Here is a 22,103-nt window from a genome sequence, read left to right as displayed (position 1 = left end):
AAAAGGACCAGCTGTTCATCTTCAGTTCAGGAAAAGGTGCTACTGCCACACATTCCCTTGAGTCTATAGAGTATGGCAGGCAAGGCTGCCTCTACCATTAGGCAGGCTGAGGCATTTGCCTCAAGTGACATATGCTGTGGTGTGGTGGCAAAGTGCCATAGGAGGAGAGCTGTCACATGGCTTGCCCTGTGACCTTCAAGCTAGCCTGCTGCCACCCGATGCTACAGTGATGTTGTCCTGTTGCCGGTGTTGATTCAGTTGCCAATCTGACTGACTTCTGTTCATAGAATTGGGAGGGGGGCCACCATCTTGTCCTGTGCCTCAGGCAGCAAAATACTGATAGGCTCCAGGTGAAAGAAATCTGTGAGCCCATAGAAATGCATACAGAGCTGTGGATGACTTCCAGTGTCCACCCCTTACCTGGCACACTAGATATAATTTTGTCTGCACTCCCTTTTAGCAGAGAAATTATCTTTGGGGCACTAGCTGGCTGGTGTGTATGTTTTAAAAAGTAAAGTAAGCATTTTTGTTTGGTGAAAGAATTACCAAGGTGAAATGGAAACTTACAATGTTCCTGAAGAAGTGGACTACTGGATTCTCATCCACATATCGGCCATGAGATCTTGGATGAGGCAGGGAACTTACATGGCCAATTCTGGCAGCGTGATGATAATCCTGAAACAAAGGACAGGTTATGCTTGTAGACCAGCAAGCAATCTGAAAGGAATTTGAGCGCCCATTGGGAAATGATCAAACATTAAGATTCTTAAAACTCAAAGGAGAGATGGTGGAGATGGAAACACCCATTAGGTACAGAAGTACGTGAGAAAAGCACTCTACCGACAGGGTCCAGCAGAATACTTCCAGGAACCCTGAAGGAGGATGTGGAAGCAGGAACTCTCAACTTTCCCCCCAGCAACTGTGCTTGAATATCCATTTAGTTATCTAGGCCTTACCCTCTGTGAGTTTATCTATTCTCTTTTCCAAGGTAAGAAAATACCATGTGGTTGTTGTTACTCTTTAATTCCACAGCAGTGGAACACTTCAGGATGGTGCCTAATGAAATGCAATACATTTACAGAGACCAGTGAATCCCTTGTGGAAGAGCATTTATCCTATCATTTTCACTCCTGCTTTGACTTCCCAGCCCTTTAAAAGCCATGCGTGGGAAGTGATGGCTATGAATTCATTTCAACATGTGAAGCTAAGTCACAGAGCTTTTCCATCTAGTGCAGGTCTGTCTACATTGCTCTGACCGGCAGTGCCTTTCATGGTTTTGGGCAGGTGATCTCCAGAACTTAAGTAGTAAGTAAGATCCCTTTGGGTGAACATCCTAATGGTGGCGCTTTCTGCATGTACACATGGAGAACTGGAACTTTCTGCATGTACAGCTCATGTGGCCTGTAATGAAATTATGGTGCTAGGCTCTTGGCATGTGTTTGAATAAAAAGGAGATGTTGCACAGAGGTCCTTGGTTATTGCAATTCCTAGCTGGTCAGTAATTCATGTGCTTTTGAAACAGAAATGTTTGTGTGTGATCATTAGGCTATTCTCTCCCTCTGAACTAAGCACAGATTCAGAAAACCACTTAGCATGTGGTGACTCACGTAAACTTAATGCAGGGTGCATTCCTCCATATGACTAGCAGGTCAGCATGTGCTTAGTCCAGTTTTAAAAACTCACCTTCCAATATGACCAGATGCTATTATAATAGAAGCTTCCTGCACAGTGGCGTAGCGTGGGGGGTGCAGGGGGGGGCGGGCCGCACCGGGCGCAACATCTGGGGTTAGGGCAAATCCATGGGTTAGGGGGCGCAAATCCACAGGTTAGGGGGCGCAAATCCACGGGTTAGGGGGCGCAAATTACTTGCCTTGCCCCGGGTGCTGACAACCCACGCTACACCACTGTTCCTGCATACTTTACTGACAAGTTGCCAGTGTGTGGTAAATGGTCAACTGCATCCACCAAGAGTCTTATAGCACAATCCTAACTATTAGAAGCAAGTACCATTAAATTTGATGATGTGTACTAATCAGTGCATTTAAGATTGCAGCCATTAGTAGCAGTGTTGGAGCAACAGAAGAAAAAACAAAGAGCAAACTAAGTAATATACTTTATTGGATCAGCCAGTGCTACAGATCTGGATGCAAGCTTTCAACTTACACAGAAATCTTCTTTAGGTATTAATGTTCTTATTAAAAAAACTAAAGCAAATAAAATATGAAATTAAAGGTGATGTTAACCAAGTCATGCTGAATGATTTTTAAAAAAAATCATAATTTTATATAAACATAAATATATATTTATATAAACAGAAAATGGGTTACAAATCTTGTTGAAGGGGCTTATCAAGGAAGCTTTTTTTTAAAAAAAGCAAGATGCATGAAAAATGTTCAGCAAGAAAACAAATGCATCTTTCTAGAGCCACAAATCTCAGGTGTCATTAAGACCTTGTAATGCAAAAAGAGCAACTAGTGCTGTTGAGTTAGGGGTAGTTAAATGTGTCAAAGTGATCTTAGCACTTTTTGGATTGCCTTCCTTGCATTTGTAACCAATTTTGCCCTCTAAATATCTTAGAATTAGCTACCTTTCCATTCCTCCTCATGGTGAATTCTGTGTAACTTGAAAGCTCCCATCGTCCTACACTCACGGAAGTCCTGATAGTGCTGTCATGTCTTTCAAAAGTACCGTGAGACGCAGCCCTGAGATACTAGGTAAAATAAGGTTCAATAAGCACTACATTTTATGTATGAAAAGATATACATTCTGGAATATCAATGTTATGCACTATGTCTGCTAATAGCAAAATGTGCATGCACTTACCTTCTTACAGTAGCATGGTAGCCTAAATCAGATGTTGTGTATAGTATCTGAATATTTCATTCTCACTTCTGTTGCTAATAATTTCTAACAAATTCCTTGCCATTACAGCGGTATCTCGGGTTACAGACGTGTCAAGTTACAGACACTTCAGGTTACAGACTCTGCTAACCCAGAAATAGTACCTCGGGGTAAGAACTTTGTTTCAGGATGAGAACAGAAATCATGCGGCGGCAGCGGGAGGCCCTATTAGCTAAAATGGTACCTCAGGTTAAGAACGGACCTCCAGAACGAATTAAGTTCTTAACCCGCGGTACCACTGTATGCAGCTCAGTTGCAAGTCAGGAGGAGGACATATATTTCACAAGGAAGCACACTAAAAGACTGTTCACAAAGCAGTCTGAGATCCCACATGACATTTGTATTTTTCTGTATCTGTTTAGCTTGGTAATTTGCTCTCTGTGAAGCTTTGGTATGGGTCACAAAGCCAAAAGGAGCACAACTTAATATTTCATTGAAATCAGTTAAATTTCCACATCTTTTCCTGTCTTAGCCTGAAGTCCCAGAAGTATATGCCAGATTCATTCATATACAGTATATATTCAACCTGGTATGTGCCAAAAGGCAGTTGCTGGATGTATCAGCATAATCTGAAAGGGTTAACTTCAAATTCTTTTGAGATGAATTGGCCTTTGAAAAACCCATTGTGTGCATTAATGTGGGAAGTGGAAATCGGTAAATTTGGACTTCTTTTGCTTTTTTAATGTTGTCATGGCAATTCCTTTATATTTCTGCAGCTGAGACACCTAGATAGCTTAAAAAAAATTCCCAAGATGCCAAAAAGCATGCATGCATTTTTGTTTAAGCTATGTGCAGAAAAACCTGCAGCTTGTTTGTTAGACTGCAATTGATAAAGAGCTTGCCAAATAAATGAATATCCGAGCCTTCCCCCCATTTCCCTCCCCCTAGAATGTTTTTCCTCCTAAGGATTATACAGTGGTACCTTGGGTTAAGTACTTAATTCGTTCCGGAGGTCCGTACTTAACCTGAAACTGTTCTTAACCTGAAGCACCACTTTAGCTAATGGGGCCTTCTGCTGCTGCCACGCCACCGGAGCACGATTTCTGTTCTCATCCTGAAGCAAAGTTCTTAACCCGAGGTACTATTTCTGGGTTAGTGGAGTCTGTAACCTGAAGCGTATGTAACCTGAAGCGTATGTAACCCGAGGTACCACTGTACTGACACAGAAACACACACTTTCTTTTCAAATGCCATGCTCTTAGGGTGATCACTTATGCACCAGAAGAAGAAGAAGAAGAAGAAGAAGAAGAAGAAGAAGAAGAAGAAGAAGAAACAGAACACAATTGCATCTCATTAGTATATGCTAATTTATATGTATAGCTGCAAATTTTGAGCTAATGACTATAATTTAAATAGAAATACAGTATTTCTCACCACAGAGAAGAAGAACCTGATAAGGTGGCTGGTCTGCCTGCTCACTCTACTGACCAGCTGCTAACTGTTGAGGGAATCTTCAAGGCACTTTCTTTTCCTTCTTTGTGTTCTTTATCTTTAAACTGAACTTGGACTGGACATCCATTCAAATAGAGGACTGCCCTCTATAAACTAACCACATGGCCACCGCTCATACTGTAGGCCCTTTTTTCAGCTTGCTCTATTAGGTTTGCTCTGAATCCATGTTGCATGCATGCATTTATATACTAGAAGAAGAGAGTCATTGGCTGTCGTGTGAATTCTGCCCATTCCCTAACTTTGCTTTCCCCAGTTGGCACTTGTATTTCTATTCTTACGGTTTGCTACATTCAGTTTCAAAGTCACACTTTAACAGAATTAACACAAACACAAAAGACTGAAATGTAACTACTGGTTATTTTTATACCAACACTTTTTATTTTGCACGGACTATCCACATGTGGCTGTGTTATCTGAAAATTACAGATTTGTTTCAATCCTGTCTTTTAGTTAACTGAAGATGCCATCCAGCCACTCTTCACCCACCTCTCCTGCCTGAGCCACATTAAGCACAGAAATTTCCTGCCAGTGACGCTCTGTTCTCAATGGCACTCATCTTGTGGACTGAGAGACTAAAGGACCTGTTAAGTATGGAAGTTGTTTTTCCTAAGCCACCAAACCGAATATCATCATAGCTTTTAGCATAAAGTTTTCAACAGAATGTGTTTCATGATCAGGTTCAGACATCAAAACAAACCCAGTAGGCAACTAGCTGCATGCTTAGGAATGGAAGAAGAGCCTCGCAATCAGACTGAAGGGTCATCGACGTGAGGATCCTTTCACACAGTAGTTACAGGCTGCTCACAAGTCGAGGATGTTTACAATATCACAAGCCAATGACAAGTGGAATGTGTGCCTGTGGTTGTAGTGAACTAAGACCTCAGAGCAGACATGTTGAAAGTAATGTGCCTAAGTCAGTCATGTTTATTAACTTTAATGAGTCTCCTCTGAGTAAGTCTAGCATTGAATACCACCCTGTATTTTTAATGATACAAAAAAGATTTAAAAAAAAATCCAGTGGAAAACTATTTCTTTAGAAATATATGAGAGACAATAGGGCAATCCCCTGCCCTAGTTCTTGTTACTAAGCAACAAGAATTACCAAGGCAACCAGGCAGGCACAGGTGAATGAAAGCTAATATTTAAGAGGAATTGAGTGGTGGGGTGACTCCACACTTGGGAGCTCTTATAAAATGTCAGTGAAGGAACTATCAGACTGGGGAAGAAAGTAAGTGTCATACCACATTGTTTTATCCTTTCCTTTTTTTACTTTCATCCCGTCCGTCTGGCAGTGCCAGAGGCCTACCTGTCAATTTCTTCTGGGAACTGATACATGAACTTGAAATGCAGCAACAGGTTGCTGCTATCCTGTGGAGTGGCTCCTGACATCAGAAACCTGTAGCATTTCCTCCATTGCCAATGTGAAACAGAACTTCTCTGTCAGGTAGACATGTTACAAATGTAGTTGGACTATATTTCAAGGCACAACATGGCTCACCTTCATTTCAATGGCTTGATTCTGTTCCCTGGCACATACATACCAACATATACCACTCCGGCTACAACTCAGAAGGAGCTACAATCTAACACTATGTTTTTCATCACATGGAAGGCCTACAGATCGTGGGGAAGCCTTGTAATGGTTGTATAGAGGATGGGATTTCAGTGGGTGCAGCTTTTCAAACCCTGCCTTTTCCTTCTAAAAGTGTTCTGTCTCATACCTTACTTTCTTTGCTACTGTTATCTCCACAGTTCAGAGTTGCTGTTTGTTGTTATAATTGTTAGTAATAATAATAAAGTCTACTGATAGTAAAAATAAGGAAAACCAGTAACATCCTGACAGGAGAAGCTACAATTTCAGGAAGCTTGCAAAAAATAGCTCTGTGTAAAAAAACCAACAAATAAAAAACAATATGAGTATATTGTTTCATTACTGCTTTATATTTTCAAACCACTGGTCTAGAACGACTACATGAAAGCAGTTATGGGTTATGACCTTTTTGTCTGTGGGTCAGTGACAATTGCTATATAAACATGATATAGCAATTCTATACTATATATTTATGTGGGTATCAGACCCTACATATGTAAAATCTTCCTCTGCCCTTAACTTAATATAGGCATCTGAAAGGCAATTAACATGGGAAACAGAAACAATTTGCATTTGCTTCTTTCATTTTAAGGCATTGTTGAGGGATTTTGAACCAGCAGATGGCGTTTCCTAGTTACAATAAATGTACATCTAACAGAAAGGGAAGTTTCAACACCTTTTTGCAGGTGATTTCCATACCTATTATTAACAGTGTTCAATTGAGACTGACATACATAAACCTACCGTCATCTTGTGTGGCAATCTGCAGATGGATGGCATGAACTGGATGTGCATACTAACTGGAAAAGTCTTTAGATTCAGTAGTTGCAACAATAATTGCAATATTAATTGGACAGGATCTCTTTTTTGCCTAGGGGTTCCTTGATGGGACTCTAATCACAAGGTTAGATTCATATCATATCGCTAAATACATGGCCTTCCATGCAGGGGGAATCCAGCCCATTGACTCTGTGAAACACCATTTATAAACTATATAAATAGTACTAACTTAGAATAACCTAGGCAAGAGGGAAGTTTCTGATTTCTTGCAAAACAGGAAAATTGTACTTCCACACTTGTTTGAGTACTGTGAGAAAAAGTTTGGTATGGGCTTCACAGTAGTTATTTAGAGGTGGTGTCAGGTAGCCAACACACACACTACATATTCAGGCAGACAGCAATGCCCGTGAGTAGTTGAATGACAAATGTGCATATGTGGACTCCTATTATATCTATTATTAATGGTGTTCAGTTGTGATTAACATACATAAATGCAGTAAGCTCAGGGGAGGGGAAATAAGGAGGACAATAGGAACTGGGATTATACAACATGAAGAAAACATACTAAATGAAAGGTTCTGAAAACCCAACAACAAACAACCTATCATGCTAAGTTTTTTATGAGTCCAGTTCAGCAAGGAATTTTATTTATTTATTAAATTTATATACCACCTTTATCTTCCAAGGATCTCAAGATGGTGTCTGTGGTTCTCAGCTCCCCTATGTCATTCTCACAGCTACTCATGAGGCAGCTTAGGCTAAGAGATGGTGACTGGCCTAAGGTCACCCAATGAGCTTCATGGCTGAGTGGGGATTTGAACCCTGCTCTCCTAGGTCCCCAGTCCAACACTCTAGCCATGATGCCATGCATGTGGAATGGGTTCACAACGTGGGAAACAGCTACATTAGTAGCACATCTCCCCATGGACCAATTTACAGGGCTTTTGAGTCGTCAGCCAAGCAGGATTTGGAAGCCACATAATACGTCCTTCCCATATCATTGTTTTATCTAAATGTTACCTAGTGTGGCATGGAGCCAAGTCACAGGTACGGCAGGTCATTGACTGTTGCCGCTTCTTGCAGCAACAGAAAACATTTAAAAACATGCATTGATGGTTTCTACTTATTTTCAAGTTCTGTCTAAAATGTGTGGTTAAAAAGAAGTAAGGCTTGCTTTCCAGCTCATTTGCTTATGAGCTGTCAGTGCAGACCCAAACTCAGTTTTAAAAGTCATCCTTCTAAGCGGCTCTGTTTGCACAAACAAGTATTATATGCATTGCTGGAACAAGGACCTATTCACCTGAAAAAGCAACCTGTGTTTTAGACAGCCAAGCTTAATTCTGACCATCTTCCAAGTAAATTTACTCAGATGTTGACCTTAGAATCTTTTAAAACACAGCTTCAGTTTAGGTATAGGGAATTAGCATTCACGGCAGAGCAGAAGAAAATCACGCCATCATAGTTTAATAATTAACAGCAGCCATACCATTAGTGCTACTTTCTAAGCCAAAATGTTCCCTCGAACTAGCAGATATATCGACACAGCCTCTGTTACTGTGATCCAAATGTGGTAGTAAAAACGTTTCTTTCAGTCTTTTTCTTCATCCCACTTTGGGCTGGAGAAATGTCTGCAGTATTGTACATCGATTAGTCGCTTATTTAGCATGTGGCAATGGTTGTTTATAGGTATATAAAAATCAAAGAAACTGAGAGAGCTGATTGAAAATGTGTTTGCATACAACAAAGTGGAGCCTGATTTACATCATAGCTTAATTAACAGCATGGCTTAATGAAAACATGACCTTATGTATCTTTGTCTTCTTCCTTTTTTAACCAACAGAGCAACAACTCTCCTTATTAGAGAGTAAGCAGAATTGTATCATCTAGCGGTAAAAAAAATCCTGCTCTGCTCTGCCCAGCCTGTCCATTTGGCACATATGCTTAATATTTCCCTGGGGTGAGTTCTACATCTTTTTCCTTCATCAATTTGAATGCTATTCAATATTTGAATGCCCAAATGGCAATTCAAAAAGGGAATCTTTGTGAAAAATACTCCTTGCTTATTGGGAGCTTATTATTTCTCTTGCGTAAAGACAAAGAAAAGCTTCCCAGAGAACATTTTGGCACCTGCAGACTAATGAGTTAATCCTCTTGCCTATGCTTCTTATGTGCTGATCCATAGTCCACTCAGTGGGAAAACTGCATGCATCCTTAATTCTCCCAACGAAATTAAAGATGCTAAAATTTGGTTAGAGTTCACTTTAGCGTAGAGCAGGGGTGTGCATTTTTTCCATCAAGGGCATTCCCCTGGATATGTGCTGGGTATAAGCTAGCAGTGAGCAAGACCAGAGAGAAAAGTGAGTGGGACCTCTCCTTTACTCTCTTTTCTGTCTCCCCTTTCTCTCTTTCTCTCTCTCTCCTTCTGATATCCTTTCTTGATTTCTACCTCTTCCAAGGGATGGGCTGATTGTTCTTGCTAGAGAGCACAGGAGCCAACTGCCAGTGGCTGAGGTCCCTTTGACCTCCCCAATAAAATATTTGAACCCTCTCCCCCAAGTTGATAGGCATTGCCATTCAAATGGTGTGCATGTGCTGTCTTCTGACCAATTATGTGGGGTAGGGCTTACCTGCCCCCCCATATTTTATTCACTTCAGCTTTAAATCCCTGTATCCTTCAAGCACTTTGATGAACAATTCAAGTCACAATACAGTCTGTAAAGATGGTTAGGTTCAGATGTTAATGTTTAAGGTTAAATAATTAGTGCACCACTTAACAGTGTGAAAGCTGTTTAATAAATGCATTACCAATGTTCAAGCGTAGACAAAGGTCCAATATTGAAACAAAATCATGTCGTGTTACAGACTCTAGGAAGCTAGTACCATCAATTATATATTTTACAATGCTACAATTTATACAACAGTTGTACAAAACAGTAGGTATGACATGATTTTCCTAGACACAACAAAGATTTGTAAAAAGGAAAAAAAAATCACAATACATAATTTCCTTCAGACTACTAGATAGACACATTGAAATACTCTTAATTAAGTGTGAAAAATACAAGTTATTATTGATGTGGCTAATTTCCCCCATAGGTTTCATATGCAAAACATTTCATACATATTAAGAGCATGGTCTGTTTCTGACCATCACATCTCAGTTTATCAAGTTGAGATATGCATGAACTTGAGCCTTTTACTCACACACAGAACCCCTTTGCATCACCATGCAAGTCATGATAAAGCCAGGAAATCTCTTAATTAAACCATGATTTAAGATTTAAGATTGTTCCAAAATTGGTAACCATAGTTTTCCAGTTCTGATGAAATGGTGAACTATGGTTTAATAGAGACTTCCTAGTTTAATAGTGGCTTGCTATAGTGGGGCCCTGTTCTTGAACATAAGGCACCTGCATATTTCAGCTTAGAAAGATGAAATTGATTAATGCCTGTAACATTCAGACATGTTTTCATTCAAATTAGGAGAAACTTAATATTCTTTAAATAAACATACATTTTTGCTGTTTTGATTCCTGCTCAATTTTATACCAAGCAGACACTTTACACTATTTCACCATTTTCTTTAATGATCAACTATTTCAACTTGTCTCAGATGTTCCAGACCCATCTCTTGGTTTTATATGCTGGAATGCAGCATTAGAAGCAAAGCAAAGCAAAACAAAACAAAACAAAACAAAACAAAACAAAACAAAACAAACAAAAAGTCCTTCCTGGGTTATAAAAATCCTGACCTAGATGTTGCTATGTCCATAAAAGGTGCTGAAGGTACTCCTTTCAGAAAATTGATGCACCTGCATGAATCTGCATCTTGAGGAGGGTTTCTCCAGACCAGTGCTTATGTTGTGGTTTTTTAATTGAATCACTCCCAGTTCTGTAGAGCTTATTATTGCCCCATTTTTCTTGTGTCTGATGCCTTATCTCTCTCCATCACTGGGGGTTGCCTTAAACTTCAGTGGAGATTCATTCCAAGGAAATGTATGCTCAAGTCATTTCTTTATAGTGTGGTGAATGTTATCTACAGTTTGATTGCAAGGTTTTATGCAGTAGCTTATAATATGCCCTTCAGAAGGCTGTATTGACAGCCAGATTGACAGCTGCGCCCATGCAACAACCCCAAATCAGGCTCCCTGGATTCAGTGTTGCAGAAGCAGCATACTGGCAATCTCTACCTCAGCTAGACCAGTGGAAATGTTTAGGACCATCCCCTGTGTTAGATCAAGGGTTAAAACGGATCAAAGAATTATTTATGGCTAGTTAGTACTTGGTAAGGAAACATCAGAAAGTAGGAACCGTGAAGGGAAGAACAGGTGCTATAGCTGGAAATAATATGCAATAGCTTGAAGATGTAATTACAAATTAAAAAACATTCTCAGTCTGATGAGGGAATTGGAACAAACTAGATACAATTTAGGCATAACTGCCTAATGCATCTGTTGAGTAGGTATTTAAGCATGTTCTACCACAATGTGTACTAATTGTGACCCTAAACCTGGAAAATACTTAACTGGCTGGTAAATTTACTTTGGCACTAGATCTAATGGATTTTTTCCTAATATATATTGGGTTTTGCAGTTCTGAAAACTGTAATATTTCAGAGTACAGATTGTTATGTTTGAAAACAGATAGGCTTTTAATTAGCTTACATATAACAGTGCTGGAAAACATCCCTTAAGTTTGTTTTTAATGCTGCAACTACTTGACTTGTACCAAGAGAAGTACCACCAGAGAGACTCACTTGAAGTTAAATGTCAAGTTTTGCCTAATTCTAAAGGAGAATAATTTAATCAAGATCTGTTCACAATTCATTTCTGTATACGTATGTGTGCATTGCACATGAACCCACCAACTTGCACATACAGATAGATAGATGGCGCATGGGTACTAACCATGGGAACACAGGTGGCATGTTTTCTGCCACAAAGGAGAGACAATATATCCATACATTCACATTGGTACATTTTATTTTTCTCCCACCCTTTCCTGATGTATCACAAATACCAGAGCAATGGAGAACCTGTCTTTTGAGAGGGTAGGCAGGGGAGGCGAAAACAAGACAGGCATTCTTCTATTTTCCCCTTCCTCCTCCTCTCTTTAAACAAAGGGGAGCGTTATTCACGCATGTATTCTTCACCCATGGATGTTAATAAGAAAAGAATATGCCTCCACAAGGAATTCACCATGCTCTCTGCCTGAATGTCAGTGCTTTTTCTGGACAAAAAGATGTTTGTGTTTGCTGCATTCCGACACGAGTGTGGGCAGATCAGATATACGAACCAGCACTGCAGGACAGGGAAAGGAGGCTGGAACAATGCCCTGACCATTACCCCAGCTCCTGTTACATAATTAGTTGGAGCTTTGGGAATCCTTACCAATGGACCCTAGGGAGCATATCCTCTAAGTCTGGAAAAAGACCTTTTCCATTATCTCCTTACCCTGCATCTTTATATCCCTTTCCATGTACCTAAGTTCTACACTGTTGCATGTTTACCATGTTGGTTTGGTGCACACTCAAAGGCAGGGTTATCAGCAGCTACATTCAGTTGGTGATAATTCCTGTCTCTGGCAAAGATACTCTTTGAGTGTGTGATGAAGTATATTTGCAGGGTTTAGTTTCTGTGTCTGCCTCAGCTTTTTTAAATTTTTTTTTAAAAAAACCTTTTTCTGGACACTTTCAAAGTGCATCAGTGTTTGTTTTACTATTACACACAATAATTAGCAATCATTATGTTTTTAAATACAGGGAGGAAAAACATATACCTACATTTCCAGCAACTTTGACATAATAATGAAGTAACAATTCTTATCTGAAACCCATACTATTCAAGACGATTGAATGACACTAGTAACTTTATGCTTTCCTTAAAAACACACATGCACGGCTAGTATTAACAAATATTTGTGGCACTTGCTGAGTTAACTTCCAGCATTGAAAGTCTCCTGAAATGAATTCCCAGGAGATATTGTTCATTACCAGCATTATTATTTCTGAGAGCACAATGTTGTCACACAATGGCACAGCCAGTTCTTCACTGACTGGCCAAGATATATGCAAGTCAACATTTAAAAAGCAGTTGTTCTGTTGCAGCTAAATAGCATTTGGAATAATTCATGACCTTTTAGTTTTGTTCCGTAGGCACTGGACTATGAGTTATGCAAATATAAATGTACCAATTGTGGCAGTGAAAATCTACAGCAGTGTGCTAGGATCAACAATACAAAAGATGATTTTTCACATGAGAGTGTCTATCTATATGCAACTCCACTCCTAACAGACAAATAGATTTCACAATTATAGCTAAATACAGAAATATCCACAGTCTGAACCAGATGTAAATCACTTATCACCAAATGCTTGAAATGAATACTTTTGAATCACTTACATTTCAGAACATGTAGTGACTGCTTATTGTAGGTGCGGGTTCATCCCTTAGTGATCTCCTAATCTATGAGAAATAGTGTCTTCGTGCTATACCTGTCAGTTTTGTGACAACACAACATTTCAATTTCAGTTTGAGCCAGATTTGAGCTAGTTGGTCATCAAGGGCAATACTGTCATGATGCAAACTCCCTTAGAAATTGATCTAAACTGAACTGAAGCCAACTATACTTGCTTGGCTATTTTTACAATTGCTGCCAACTTTCTGTTAAGTGACTTGCCCAGGACTGGAGAGTGAAGCAAATCAATACTTTAATTTGAAAAGAGAGTATGGAATGTCTCACCTTTTGGACCATCTACTAGCCCAACTACCAGTATCAGTGACTACTACCAACCAAGAAGCTCATTTTTTGATCTGCCTCATGGTCTCTGATCACTGCTAAAGCATTTAAGAACTAGGTGCACTGCAATGGGTTTTTAAAAAAAGTTTTATTAAAATATTCTGAAATGAAAGGGGAAAAAAACCTAGAGTCAGTGGGCAAGTGCTTGAGAATGTAAAAAGACACCTTTCATTATAGGCAGAGCAAAATCAAGTGTGAACTTTGCCTCAGGGTGGATGGAAGAGAGAAAGGACATCAGCACTTAATAACAATGACTTCTCTTGCAGCAGCAGGTGAAGCTACCTTATACCCAGTCAGGTCAATGGTCTCTCTGGCTCAATAATGTCTACATAAGGTGGTTGGCACCAGCTCTGCAGAGGTCTTTCCTAGCCATACCTTGGAGATGCTGAGGATTGAACCAGAGATCTTCTAAATGCAAAGCTCTACCACTGACCCTCTGTCCCTTACACCCAGAGAAGTTTTTAACTCTTCAAAAGCATTTGCCAGATCAAAAATGTTAGCTATAAAAATACAAAATATAACAGCCAGTAGCCAAATGGTTTAGCAAACACTGCAATGATACATTAACAGCAGTGAAGGAACTGGTTTCCCCTCTTCAAATGTGTGTACCATTCTCCTGCTTCATTCCACTTCTCATCTGTTGAACAGTACACAATTATATGTGTGCATTGGCAGTGCTTTTGCTACTGACATCCCCCAAACTAGCTGAAAAGTATTTTCCTTTATTAAGGCAGCACTTCTATACACATTTGCCTAGACATGCACAGATTTGCACTGCGAACCTTCAAACATTCATCCATGAAAAAGCACAAGTTAATACAGATGTGGTCTGATCTTGTCACAATCCCCGCGTTCTGTTTTGTTTCTCTCATCAGAAAAGAAACAAAAGGCATTAGGGTTGGCGAGCTGTCCCCTGGTTTCACAAAGCTTCGTGTTAGTCTCACGACACAGCCTGGGGTTACAAATGCCATCAAGAGTCATAAACAGACATGAAGCCAACAGACGTTAAACTAAAGTCAGTGTCTATAAAGCTATCACAGAGTTGCTGTAAACAATTGTCTTTCTGTGACTCCTTTCCAGTCAGATTTTGAGAAACATTGCAAGGAAAATATCACTGATGGGGAGGAAAAAATTCAAAAGAACACCAAGCCTTTTCCCACCATAGGTACTACTTACAACCAGCTAACAACAAATCTCCCCAAGGGAGCCTCAGAGCATCACATCCTGATGTAAAATAATCCCAGCATTAGGTTAGAAGAGGATTAGGGGTAATTAGAAGTTCAGGTCAATTTAAAAGGGGACTGTCTGTAGTAACATTCTCTAATGCATTATTTCTAAAATTGTCATAACAGCCAATTATCACATTAGAAATGGATAAACACAATTCTGAAGGCTAAGTCAACTGTTGCTCTACGGAGGTTATTGCGTTCTCTTGAGTTTCCTCCCACCCATCCTTTTACAATTCTTGACTTCATTGCAGCTATTCTGTTCTCCTTTCCTCTGAGCTCACCTTGCCCCTCCGGGGATAATGTTTGTCACCTCCAAAGAATCTGCCCAGTGAGTCAAGTAGACCCGGTTCCCTGTATCTTCTGGGGGATCCATGTCTAGCATGGTCTATTGTACTTGCAGTTGCAAGTTTGGATCCATGCCGGAAAGAGGAGCGTTTCTGTGAAGCCATCAAATCCGAGTTCTCAGAAGCTGCTGCACTGTCTTCCTGAATGGTCTGTAGCTCATCTGATTCAGAGGGCCGGTCTTTGAAGGTGTTGTCTTCTCTCCCTGGGGCATCTCGGGAAAAGAGGCGGACCAAATGGGGACGACCAGTCGTGTCAGCTGGGTTGGCCTCCTTCCAGGCATTCTTTGGGTCTGCTGCGCCCTTGGAGTCTGTCACCGCTGTGCTCTTAGAGGAGGTCCCATTGTTCTGGTTCACATCTGCCTCTCCTGCAAACAACAAGGATGAGATATGAATGCAGGCCTCTGAAAAACAGAGAGCTGGAACAATGCAGCTTTCTTCCCCTTGCCTTGGGTTTGCTGCTTCACACAAAGTCCATAGATTATGTGCAGTTGCAACAGAACTGCCTTCTACCAGCTCCAGTACAGATATATTAATTTTTATCAGAATATAGCAGGAAAGAAGAGTTGTCAGGCTGGTGCATGCCTATTTTATTTACTGAAACCTGTATTTGGAAGAAAGGCAAAGGTCTTTAGTTGTTAACAAGACAGAGCACCCTTTTGCTTTCCCTGTTTTTGCAGGAGAGTATCAGAACAAATTTGTAATGACTGATAACCTAACATCTAGGCTAGGCAAGCATAAGTGTAAATGTATCCTCTAAACAGCTCTGTTAGGTTCTGGACCATGATAATCCTGGAAAAGTATCTGGGAAAATCTACACTGGCTGACTAGTCATTTCTGAGTCCTATTTATGGCGCTGGTGCTTTAAAGTCCCAAATGGCTTAGGACCCAAATACCTGAAGGACCCCCTCTTTGCATACCAGGCTGCCCAGGTATTAAGATCCTCTGGAGAGATCCTGCTTCAAATACCCTCTTTAGTAGAAATATACTAAGTGTTCACAGGGCCTTTTATGTGGTGGCACCCTGACTTTGGAATACCCTCACTGGTACTGACACTGCAATCTGCTATTTGCCCTGGCATTTTAGGTTGCAGGTTTTTTTCCAGGTGAGGTGATTTTTATTTTAAGTTTTGCTTTTTGTCATATATTATACTTACCTGTTGCTTTAAAACTGTATTTATATCTGGTTATTCGAACATTTGTACAGACCCTAGAGTCTTCTGATGATAGACATTAAGTAACATTTTAAATAAGCAAATATGCATCTTCACTATCCATCCTAACTTGCAATGATGAGAAATAATTACATGGACAGATTTCATTTGGGGGTGAGTCTTATTAGCAAATGTACTCTGGCATAACAGTTTACTCAGAGGAAAAAGAGATTCACCACCATTATTGTAAATGCTAACAATGATTCTCAATTTTCCAAGTGCCAGACCTATGTAGACAACATGACGCTATTGGTGTTATCAGCAGGCTCAGGAGAACCACAGATTTTGTGGGGGAAAACGATTGTTCACACATGTACAAAAAAGTGGTACTCAGTCCTCATATGACCTGTCTGGAATTGACACGTGTTTTGCACAAGCAATCATATCACCACTGGTGCAGAAAAGAGCAAGCGTAACAATGAGGAACTTAAAAAGTTTGGGGCTTTTTGTTTAGGGGAAAAAGGGGGAATTCCACAATACTAGAATCCAGGGTCATCCAATGAAAATGAATGGTGGGTGATTCATGACAAATGGTACACCACACTCCTTCCCGCCATGCATGGTTTATGCTCCCCTAAGATGCAGTGATGGCCACCAACTTGGACTGTTTTGAAAGGGGATTCAATAAACCCATTGATCCCTACTACAACCAGAGGATCCAGAATCAGAGGACAGCAGTGGGAGAGGGCTGTTGCACTCATGTCCTGCTTGAAAGCTTCCCCTAGGCATCTGGTTGAAAGCCGCACTAGACAGGCCTTTGTCTGGATCCAGCAAGGTTCTTCTTATGAGCCCAAAGTATAAAGAATTTCAAGGCCCTCTGCCAGTCTCAGAATACTGCTACTGTTGGTGACAGGTGCTCCGTGCCAGGAAGAATGTTCCAAGGCCAGGACATGTGCTCTGGCAGAACTGGAGCAGAGATAGAGAGCCACTGTGGCAGACAGTGTTTTAAAACTGATGCAGAAGGAAGAGGCAGAAGGTGGAGGAACTGAGAGGAAAGCTGGGCTGGATGAAGCAAACAGAACAGCTTTCTGATCTCTCTGTCACATTTTCTGTTGGGGATTATGCCTTGCTGCTAGCAGACTGCCAGAGATTCCAACAGCATCTCATCACTTCTGGTAATCCCTGTCGCAACCCTTGCGTTCATATTTTGTTGCCATTGACACATATGCACGCACTATTGCTTTTCCTGAAACTGCAGCTTTTTAAAAATTTGCAACCAACTTTTTCTTTTCCTTAAGGGAGGGGGGAATTTGAGTACTTTTGCATTTGAATGCATGTCCTCCCCCCCCCCACTTGTTTAGACCGTCAGCAGGGTCTGAGCTCAGTCATACCTGCTTGGCCTCAGTGACAGGGATAACAGTTTCCAAAGAAACCAATGAATGTAATTAAAAACGGAAAAGGGCTGTGTTTAGTAGCAACATTTCTGTCGCTTGTCTGGACTTTAGCAACTTTGTCGCTGACTGTGTAGATGTAAAGAGGTCAATCCCTTGCAATTCTGTGAAAATGTTGCTGTCCCAAGACTTTTTGAGATTGGAATTAAATCAGATATTAATTCCTGCATAAAGACCCTGTGAGCAACCAACACAATATAAGGAATTTTATTCATCAACACTGGCAAGATTCTATGCCATAATACACATTCATTCCAGGGTGGTGGGGGGAACGGACAGAACAATGAAGCTATTGTTTTTAATTAAATGCATTAACAAAACACCAGAGCATCTGCATGCTAATATTTTTACAACAGTTGTGCTTTGTGTCAGTGAATGCATTTATTTCTGGCCAACAAAGGAAAGCATTTGTGCCACAAAAGGAGCTTCTCCCAATACTAGCTAGAACATCTTATGCCTTTCTTTAGTAAGGATAATATGTATTGAAAGCTTTTATTCTCCTGCTCCCTACAGTGGAGTGTCACCATTTTAAAAGGTACAGCACAACTATAGGTGTACTTACCTGCACTTGCAGAGTAGCAGAGATAAAATGATAAACTAAAAAGGAATAGATTCTGACCAGCCAGATTGATGAGAGGTTGGCAACACAAGGCCTCAGGCCTGCCAATACATTTCCACTCAATGGCCACCACAATAACGTAGTAGCATGGGGACCAACTTGGTTCCAGTCTAGGTAAGATTCTGGGCACCCCAAAAAACATTTACTATGTCAGCATCATGTTTAAAAGCAAATGTCTTAATAAAAGTGCAGTCCCTTTACAGAGCTTCTGTTTAGGCCATAGGTTGCTGGTATGCAGAATACTAGAATTATTTAACAATTATTCCTGGCTATATGACTGGGCAAGGTTGTATGTGTGTTTCTGTGTACTAACCCATGCAAATATATATGAGTAATTTCTGCTCTTTGTCCATACATTATATACGATAAATTTATTAATGTGCCTATTCTTCTGTTGGAAGGGGCATGAGGCATAATTTTGGGACATCCTAATGCCAGGCTTGATAATTTAAAAAACCCTCACAAATATGATTGATGCACCATTTTCTAAATGTAGTTTAAGTTTTTTTTCTGTTCCATCCAACATTGCTAGAATAATTTCAGAACTGAAACCATATGTATTAAAATTGCCAGATATTAAAACGCAATGAGCCACTGCTTTTGTCTCCAATTCTTGGTCTTTGAAGTAGTCCTGATCACTGCATCTGAGTGAGCTTTGTCTGACTCATTATTTCAGAATAAGAAAACCATTCTGTTCATATACCCTGTTCAAGTTAATTACACACAGTTTGATTCGTAGGGACACCGTGAGTACCTGCTCTTAACTGTTATCTCTTACTTTCCTTTTGTTATTAAGGCTCTTCCAATCTCCTGAGTTAAATACACTTCAGTGCAAAAGTTCAACATAATTTTATCATGCTTTGAATGAATTCCTCTGAAGAAATGGTTAGTGCAATTTTATCTGTGAAACCTGTGGGATTTGCAGTGCTGGAATTTTAGAGCAGTACACTTTGTTCTCTGTGGCTCAAAGATGAAGTATGATTCTATTAAACGGGTACTAAAAGCCAAAAAAACAAAACACTTCAAAGTCATGGAGAATACTTGTGGAATGTCATAGAATTTCAGGGGCTTCTATGTACAATGCAAAGTATCTTTGGTTATGCAGAACAATTTTTTACTTCATGAAACCTGAAGATGTGCTGAAATATCCTGTGACGTGTCTCTTGCCAGAGTGTTCTAAAAGTCATGTAGAACCAAATGGTGCAGATTGACCCCAGAATTGACCCCAAAGCCTTGCCAGTAACCCAAGTGGGGAAAAAAATGTCTTGTAAGGGCGGCTGTCCATGACAATCAAACCTGAACATTCCCATGAAGACAGATTGAAGATGCAGTAGATGGAGAAATGCAAGGTTGAATCTGTACCCAACCTTTGTACAGTTGTGAAGTAAGTGGTCAGTGTCTGTTTGCATTAGCTATACGGAGCACAATAGTGATGAAGTTGCCAAAACTCTTAGCTCAGGAATTGGTGGCTCATGAAGCTTACCTCAAACACCACCACCAATTTCCTCAAACTCAATTTTTCATCTGAGAGGGAGAAGTCAGTCACTCCCTACTTTTCACCCAACCAGCTTCCAAACGCCCACCTACCCACTTAATTGCCGTTCCTGGTTCTCTGGCAGTGGAATAGAGAAAGGTCCCACTTTTCCTCTGACTCATGGCATGCTGCTATGGCTAAAGCTAGATTGCAGGAGCACTTGGAAGCTCCTATTTACCAGATTTTCTGTGCCTGGCCCTAGGAAGGGGCAGGCCAGAGAGAACCCCCACCTCCTTTCCCCATCCCACATAGAGCCAGTAAGTGGATGAGTGGTGAGGAAGGGGTCTGGAGGGAGGGAGGTAGTAGTTGGTTGAGTGAGGATTCATAAGCTCATGAGGGAAAGTTCTGGGGGAAAGATGAGGTTTCGTAGTTGGAGATGAGGTAGGGTCAGATGTGGCTTGAAAGGAATTGTGCTTGGTAAACCAACTGATTTTCCAAAGTTGGAACCCAAATGATGGAATTTGCTCCATCACTAGTTTGGAAAAATGAGAGTCCAGATTTGACACCCTGGGCTTCTTTGTGAGGAAGGGTGGGCTATAAACTGAAAAATAAAATAAATAAAATCACCATCATGTTGATACAGCAAAAGCAAGTTTTGACATGCTTTGTGACTTCCTTGAATACATAAGCATCTTTACCAAAGAAACATAAAAATGTAATTAAATGATACACACTTTTTCTGGAATGTAGTCTGTGAACTTAACACCTGTTTATTTTACATTTAAAATATTATATATATTTTTAATTAGTTGATAATGGTCTAAAAGTTACTTCAATTTTTATTATGTATTTTCACACACTGGGGCACAAGCTGATTTGTCAAGATGAAGTAGAACAATGGCTCTCAAGTGGAATTTGGTAGTGTGGGCCTAGTTTGCAGCACATCCTCCTTGTTTTCTAAGTACGTCTGGCATAGATTCAGATTACTGAGGGTCATGGGGGAGAAGGAGCAGGAAACAAAAGCCTGTGGTTGCAGCCAGTGGGATTTGCTATGGCAGAAATTTGGAATCTATGAAAAGCATGTGGCACACATCCAGACAACCCCGCAGAGACCCAAGAAATAAAATAAAACCCTAAAGCTTTCTCAACAAATAAATTCTGTCAAGGCACCCACACGTTTCAAGCAGAAACCATCCTTTGTGTGTTTAGAACATAGTTTTTGTTTAGCTATAAGCATCTCACACAACAGAGAGTACAAAATGTGGCATGATGAAAATGTAATATTCCCCCTCCCCCTGGGTCCTTCCCCCCCCCCCCCGTGGAAGTTTGCCTCCTATTTTACTGAAAGTGAATTGTTCAAATGAAGATATATAAGCATTCATTCTACAGACTGTTAAGAGTTGCTTCAGGAAAGGAATGCTTAGCTGTCTTCCATGTCATAAATCTATTAATGAACACCTATGATAACTTTGGGTTGGCAGCCTTATGTGGAACAAAAGTGGCTTGCAGAGAGGAAATCAACTTCTTTAAGATGGATGTCCACAGTATAATAATGAACTCGCTGCTTATGCTTTATGCAAGTTTATAGAGAAATTATGTGCTGGAGATATGCAGTGGGCATGCTATTTCCCTGTAATAAGCTTAAAGAAAAAAAGAAGAGAAAAGACTTATCTTAGCAACAGATCTCAAATGTCATGCTATTTTCAGTGCTAATTGAAGTGATGGCAAGTGGAAAGACTATTTGACTTTTACAAGACATGTTCAGAGAAGTTTTTAATGATTGATGTTTTATTGTGTTTTTAATTATTGTGGTTTGGGTAACCCAGTCAGATGGGAATAATAATAATAATAATAATAATAATAATAATAATAATAATAATTATTTTCCCATTTGCTGATCTCAAGTGAGGATCATGGCTTCCAGGGCTCTAAGGTGTCTAACCTTTATTTTTTCGTATGCTGTTCTCCCATATGTATCTCTCATCACTTCCAGCCAGCCTGACCAATGATCAGGGATGACGGGAGCTGTAGTCCAAAAACATCTGGTGGGCCACAGGTTCCCCATTCCTGGTCTATAGGAGGACATGTGAAGCCAACAATGGATTTACTTCTTTTATTTCCTCTTGTTTGGCCACCACCAGTTCAAATACTGAGCACCTTGCCCAACATAGGCAAGTGCATCTGTGCTGTTTTACTACTGCAGGCACATTCCAGCTGTGATTCAATAAATCAATGTTGATACCTAACCTAAATACATTATTTAGATGTAAGTAAACAAACAAACAAATCTTTATTCACTTTATTTGATGGGTTT

At 40.2% G+C, this 22,103-nt stretch overlaps 1 protein-coding gene across 4 annotated transcripts in view; it reads right to left on the bottom strand.

Moving 5' to 3' along the window:
* MBP (myelin basic protein) overlaps nucleotides 1-22,103 on the bottom strand; it is a 99,415-nt gene that overhangs the window by 11,548 nt on the left and 65,764 nt on the right. For all 4 annotated transcript variants that reach the window (XM_083624048.1, XM_083624047.1, XM_083624045.1 and 1 more), the window contains 2 exons: nucleotides 15,033-15,460; nucleotides 568-675 (listed from right to left, as the gene is read on the bottom strand). In XM_083624048.1, the coding sequence (XP_083480174.1) occupies nucleotides 568-675; nucleotides 15,033-15,460 (536 nt within the window). The remainder of the gene's footprint in view (nucleotides 1-567; nucleotides 676-15,032; nucleotides 15,461-22,103) is intronic.

Source organism: Podarcis filfolensis, assembly GCF_964270895.1.
Source record: "Podarcis filfolensis genome assembly, chromosome: 7".
In the NCBI taxonomy this organism is placed as follows: Eukaryota; Metazoa; Chordata; class Lepidosauria; order Squamata; family Lacertidae; genus Podarcis; species Podarcis filfolensis.
This window is presented reverse-complemented; position numbering and strand designations above follow the sequence as displayed.